General features: G+C 37.4%; 1 protein-coding gene across 1 annotated transcript; it reads right to left on the reverse strand.

Annotated features, from left to right (window-relative positions):
- Positions 1–420: 420 nt before the first annotated feature.
- On the reverse strand, positions 421–1,672 carry fabp4b (fatty acid binding protein 4b). Its single transcript, XM_028580207.1, has 4 exons — positions 1,510–1,672; positions 909–1,084; positions 706–807; positions 421–558 (listed from the first exon to the last, which is right to left on the reverse strand). Exons 1-4 carry the CDS (start codon positions 1,580–1,582, stop codon positions 505–507), a joined length of 405 nt encoding a protein of 134 aa, XP_028436008.1. The 5' UTR covers positions 1,583–1,672; the 3' UTR covers positions 421–504.
- Between the last annotated feature and the right edge of the window lie 259 nt (positions 1,673–1,931).

Genomic DNA, 1,931 nt, shown 5'->3' on the forward strand with positions numbered 1-1,931 from the left:
GTTTAATAGCTTTCAAAAGTTTAAAGTCAACTGGACATTGTATCCAAATGTTCCCAACCCAAATAACAAGCAATTGGGCCCCAATTTGAAAAAAAAAAAAAAAAAAAAAAAAAAAAAAAAAAAAAAAAATCCTAGTTGAAAATTAAGGTTAGTGTTCTTGTTTGCTGAGACAAACTTGTCATGTGTTGATTTATGACCTCATGATTAGTTGTGCTTTGAAAAATTATAACAAAAAGCAGAATGCATGTCAATTTAAGTTTTGGAATACTGGATATTTGTTCCCCAGCAAGTGTGTAGGCTACTAGCATTTAGCACCAAGTCTGGTCTACTGAAGAGACGATTGGGAGCATGCAAATAAAGACATCTGAACCATCAAAGAACCCATTTGTTACATCATGCACAACTACACAGATTGAAGAGTCAGTTTACAGTGAACTTCAGACTTTATTGACATGTTTAACAGTAGCTCAGGGGGGTCAAGTCTAACCCACTTTGGAGGTTTAATTACGCTTTTTTCTCATAGGTCCTCACTGCAACCACGTCCTCCATGATACATTTCTGTTGAGACAATGGTAAAGGGTCAGAAATCTTACATTATAATTTAAGGATAAGCTCATTTTTTTAAATTCAAACAACTACTTTACATTAGGAAAGTATAGGCTACCATCCTAATCTTAAAGCGCATAGAGTTGCTTAATTACTCACAGCTGTTAGTTTTCCATCTTGAATCTCTCGTTCTAGAGTAGTTTTCTTTCCATCCCAAGTCTGTTGCTGCACAAGTTTTCCATTCTCAAAAGTGATTATGGTCTAACAAAAAAAAAGAAAAAAACAGTTTGGCTGTTAGAGGTACGAGAATACTAGGCTAATCGATAAAACCAGGCTGAGGATTTAAAAAAAAAAAAACCCACCTTGGTCTTTCGGCAGTCTGCTGTAGTCTCGTCGAATTCTTCGTTCAGCTTGAACTTTATCTCCGTGGTCTTGAAAGTAGTCTCGGACATAAGTGAAACTAGCCCGGTATCATCCACGCTGATCACCAAGTTAGGCTTTGCCATGTTTCCTATCTGCCGGGTGGCGAAGCTCACACCTTCAACACAACGAGGGTTAAATACAGTTACTATAGGCTTGGTAAAACGTAACGTGTTGCTAAAAATAAAATTTAATTTGTCATCCAGTTTGTTAGACACACTAACAAAATTTGCTCTCAGAACCAGCAATAGGATAGTGGCAGTAATTAATTAGCCTACGATTAAAAAAAATATATAAATAAATAAAAATACTTAAATCTCGAATAAAAAGGACTAGAAATCAAATCAGTTCTTTAAAAACAAAGCGACAAATATTTCAGGGCATCAGCAGCCCATAAAGTGCATCAGCGGGCCATAAGTTAAAGTGCATACAGTTCAATAAAATGCCACCCTAAATTCCACCCTTAAATTAAGCTTTAAACGCATCATTTAACATAACAAAAGCATACATTAACCAATCTAGAGAATTAAAATAGGACTATACCGATCGCCTTCATGTATTCATCAAAGTTCTCGCTGGCAGTCAGAGTCCAGGTTCCGATAAACTGCTCAACCATGATGGTGAAGATAACTCTCAGACTAGCTAGATACGTTAGGCTCTCCTGTTTCACTGTGAAAGTGCAGAGAAACGGGCGTTCAGGGGGGAAATGACTTATTTAAAGGCTGGTCAAACACGTACTTGATTGATGAATAACCAATCGAGAGCCGGCGCTGACGTTGCCATGGAAACGGGCAGATTAGGCGGCGTGCGTTTTAAATCAGCTTTTCATGATGCGTTTGGTAGGAATGAAAATGTGAGCTTTGCCCGGTTCTGCTGACTTCAGCATTAATGGAGCTGAAAAAATTTAAAATCCATTATTGAACAACATTGACAAACATCTTCAGCAGCCAGGTATGATGCTTTAT

Source organism: Perca flavescens, chromosome 6 (assembly GCF_004354835.1).
Source record: "Perca flavescens isolate YP-PL-M2 chromosome 6, PFLA_1.0, whole genome shotgun sequence".
Lineage (NCBI taxonomy): Eukaryota > Metazoa > Chordata > Actinopteri > Perciformes > Percidae > Perca > Perca flavescens.

Excerpts from the sequence above, each read along its gene's own strand:
- fabp4b (XM_028580207.1), bottom strand. The coding sequence starts at position 1,582 with ATGGTTGAGCAGTTTATCGGAACCTGGACTCTGACTGCCAGCGAGAAC. Across the intron at positions 808-908 it reads CAGACTGCCGAAAGACCAAG|ACCATAATCACTTTTGAGAA; the intron begins GTGGGTTTTTTT and ends TTTTTTTGTTAG. Across the intron at positions 559-705 it reads AAGATGGAAAACTAACAGCT|AAATGTATCATGGAGGACGT; the intron begins GTGAGTAATTAA and ends TTGTCTCAACAG.